The 4,088-nt window shown below is 39.5% G+C and overlaps 1 protein-coding gene across 1 annotated transcript; it reads right to left on the bottom strand.

Annotated features, from left to right (window-relative positions):
• Nucleotides 1-1,544: 1,544 nt before the first annotated feature.
• LOC114681511 (olfactory receptor 10-like) lies at nucleotides 1,545-2,480 on the bottom strand. Its single transcript, XM_028855023.1, has one exon. The coding sequence runs from the start codon at nucleotides 2,478-2,480 to the stop codon at nucleotides 1,545-1,547; it is 936 nt and encodes a 311-aa protein (XP_028710856.1).
• Nucleotides 2,481-4,088: the final 1,608 nt, after the last annotated feature.

The following is a 4,088-nucleotide window of genomic DNA, read 5'->3' as shown; positions in this document are numbered from 1 at the left end:
AGACTTGGGACTCTCTGACTCTGAAGTGGCTTAGGGATCCATGCACTCTGATGACCAATTAGCTATGTCCTGAATGAGAAGATCCTGATGGGTTTAGTTTTCCATGGAGATGCAATTTTCTTCTCACAAGATAAGATTTATACTTTGATATACTAGTGGCTTCTTCAGATTTCTTGAACATGAAATGTGTTTCCACTAATATAATTGAATTGCTATGTTCTCTGTAAGCTAAATAGTAAAACATAATAACCACAAAAGAATTTTATTGAATTTTATTCTGTGTCCAAATAAACACTTTTTTTTATTAAGTTTTACATATACTTGAATTATTAGACCTTGATAAAAAAAACAGAGAAAAATACATTTTTGTTACATTTATTGGCTAGTGCCCAGAGCTAATAAATACAAAATGTGGAATCTTAGGTAGCAGTTAGCTGGATAAGATTTACAACAAAATAGGGCACATTCAAATAATGAATTTCTATTTAGTATCTGGGCAACCTAAAAATAGCCGGGCTGTGGTGGCGCACGCCTTTATCCCAGCACTCGGGAGGCAGAGGCAGGTGGATCTCTGTGAGTTTGAGGCCAGCCTGGGCTACCAAGTGAGTTCCAGAAAAGGTGCAAAGCTACACAGAGAAACCCTGTCTCGAAAAAACCAAAAAAAAAAAAAAAAAAAAAAAAAAAAGAGCTCGAGAAATGAGAACAGTTATAGATTGGTTGACTCTGTAAAGCACACTATTTGACCTTTTACCTAAGAATAGGTAATTAAGAAGAATCTAGAACATTGGAAAGAATCAGTCAGACAAAGCGGTGATGTCTACTAATTAAGCACATATTTGGTTTTCTTTCCAGTTTCTCTAGTTTCTTCTCATTCATGAACATTATCATCTTCCCCATGTCAAGCATCATTTCTGAGTTGGACTGTACAGCTGGGGAAATAGCAATGCCTGCCCCCTTTTAGAGAATGCCTCTTTAATACTTCTTTGCATGTGACCCCAAGTAGAAAAGCAACATTCATATCTGGACTCTACATGCTTCATGATACACCACTAATCATTATTTCCTTATGATATCCAAATAACACAGAAAGTTATCCGCATCAGTAGACCTCAAAAAGAGATCCTGTGAAGTGAAGGGACCTAGGCAGGATAGAGGGAGTTAGAAGCATAGGCATTGATGCAAATCTTTCTCATAGGGCATTCTGCATGGCACCATGCTAGAAATCTGAAGGAACTGCCATCTGAACAATGCTTCTCCCAGGCTTACCTAGAAACTGTCTCCACTTTGTACAAGAGGAGACAAAATCCACTTCCTAAGCACCATGTTACAAATCAACTCTTACTTCCTGTATCATATGGATTATATACACTGAACTACAAAGCATTTCAAAAGACCCTCCTCACTTCCATCTTCAGAACAAAGCATCAAACCCATAGGGTCTGTGGAAGCTTATTTTTTTTTACTGATAAATTGCTTTGCAAGGACAGATGAGTCTGTAACCCAGGAGCTGTTAAACCAAATCATACTGGTTGTCCTTTGGTCTTCTATCCTGAGTCTGTGCCTCTCCCTAGCACCTTCCACAGAGCCCTCTTCATATCCTTGTTCCTCAGGGTATAAATCAAAGGATTGAGCATGGGGGTGATGATAATATAAAAAAGGGCAACAAACTTCCCCTTGCTCTCAGAATAACTGCCCTTGGGTTGTAAGTATGTGTAGAAGGCTGCACCATAAACCATAGAAACCACCACAAGGTGGGACCCACAAGTGCCCAGGGCCTTTTTGCACCCTGCCATTGACTTGGTCTTCAGCACCGCCTGAGCAATGTTTGCATAGGAGCCCAGAATTAGTGTTACAGGAAATATCAAGAATACAACTCGGGCCACAAACATTTTGGCCTCTGTTTCTTCTGTGTTCTCACAGACCAACTTCAAAAGAATAGGCATCTCACAGAAGAAGTGGTTCAGTTGGTGTCCGCAAAGAGGCATCACCATCATCAGGCTTGTCTGAATCAGAGAGTTCATGAATCCTCCTACCCATGAAGCAATAGCTAGTGAGAGGCAGAGAAGAGGGTGCATGATGGTCGTGTAGTGCAGGGGTCGACACACAGCTGCATAGCGGTCAAAGGCCATCACCACCAGGAGCACACTCTCTGTGGAGGCCAGAGCAAGGAAAAGGAAGAGCTGGGCCACACATCCTCCATAGCTGATGGTCCTGTCATGTCCCTGGAGGTTTATCAGAAGCTGGGGCACAACGCTAGTGGTGTAACAGAGGTCCAGGAAGGAGAGGTGGCAGAGGAAGAAGTACATTGGTGTTTGAAGTCGAGCATCCAGTTGTGAAAGAATAATGATGGCAGAGTTGCCAAAGAGAGTTAGGGAGTAGAAAATGGAAATGAGAACAGAAAAAATGAGTTCCAGTTGAGGAAAATCAGAGAACCCCATTAAGATGAAACCCTGTCTAAAACTGGTGTTGAAACTGCCCATAGCTTTCATGTGCCCAAATAACAGGAGACAATTGAGTGTCTGCTGTGAAGCTCACGGATTAGAACATTATTCCAGACAATCCTGAAATACTCCAAAATAAAGCTTTTCCTTGTCTATTTTGCTAGTTCAGTTTTAGCCAGTGTTAAATTCTTACCTGTGTCCTCTTCAGACTGGAAATGATGGGATCAGGAGTATTATCTTTTGTTTGACCTATAACCCTATTCCTATGTGTCCTGAACTTTATCTATCTCCCTTAAGCCCATGGATACATCTCTGTCTGATATCAGAGACAGCATCTTTACCACCTTCCCACCCTGATGTTAAGATTTAACCCAGTAACAGGTAATAGCAGAGTTTTCTTTGAAAATTATAAAGGGGCAAATGTAGCATTATTATTCTCTATCAGTCTCTTTGGCTCCTCATTTGTCCAGTTGGCAGAGTGTTTCATGTAGGTGAAGACCTAGGACTAACCAGGATGAGACCACAATTTTGTCCCCACTGCCCCATTTCCTCAGTGGCTGTGATTAGCACCACAAAACCAAAAGTCCTGCTTGTGACCAGCTGTCAATTTGTTCTCTTGTTAAGTCTGCTGAACTAGAAGGCTAATGAGTTGGTGCTGGACCAATGATGCCAGGAATCCATTCGGACAACATCTTTGATGCTGTTGAGGAAAACATGGAGAAGTTGAATGATTCAATAAAATATTAATTTACATGTAGATAATAATACATCAAAGATCTTCCTTAACAAACACATTTATTAGATCTTTGTGATGATGTCAAATATGTCATTGTTATAGGTTTTTTTATGATGCATACTTTCAGGTGTATAATGTCAAAGTTGGCCTTTGCAAGTTCATCGTCTTAGAATGGTATGGTTTGTTTTGAGTCCTTACCAGATCCCTGCATATCAACTCTACCACTGTCTAACTGAATCACCTGTTCAGACATGTTCACTTCACTGACTTCAGTGAGTCTCAGTTTAGCTATCACGGAACAGATGAAACAAGATATCATATATTCTGCAAGCTATTAAGAATATGCTACATTAAGTTTTGTAATATTTTTATTATATATTTTTAAATTACTTAATTTTTGTTGACACGTGTAAATTGTACATGTAACTACTAGGGTCTATGAGATCATTCAGCATAATCACAGAGTACACTCAGAACACAGCCTCTTCTTATCCCCATTACACACCTAACTTCCCAAACTCCAGTGACCAACACTCAACATTTAGTTTGGTATCTTTACCTCTGACATGAAAAAGACCATGAAGCTCTTGTCTTTCTGGGTCCTGTAGTCTTTGTCTCTCTACATCACTACTCTTGACCATGCAACAGGGTGTGATTTGTTAACTGTTGTAGTGCCATTTCCAAACCAGTGTATAAAGAATGAACAGAACTCAACAAATATTGTTAAATGAATAAATGAATGCATTCTCCTCCATTAGAGAATATATATGCCATATACATGTTTCCAGTGTAACAGGAAAGGAATAAACTCGTATTGTCTGTAACATGGTAGATTAAGGTTTTACTGTTTTGACCATTCTTATCCATATTTGTTCAACAATGCTGTTCATAAATAGCTTATCTTGATATTA

Source organism: Peromyscus leucopus, chromosome 8b (assembly GCF_004664715.2).
Source record: "Peromyscus leucopus breed LL Stock chromosome 8b, UCI_PerLeu_2.1, whole genome shotgun sequence".
Taxonomy (NCBI): Eukaryota; Metazoa; Chordata; class Mammalia; order Rodentia; family Cricetidae; genus Peromyscus; species Peromyscus leucopus.
The sequence above is the reverse complement of the archived record's forward strand: the minus strand, read 5'-3'. Positions and strand labels throughout refer to the sequence as shown.

Bases quoted from the DNA above. Each gene is read 5' to 3' on its own strand.
- LOC114681511 (XM_028855023.1), bottom strand. From the start codon at position 2,480: ATGGGCAGTTTCAACACCAGTTTTAGACAGGGTTTCATCTTAATGGGG.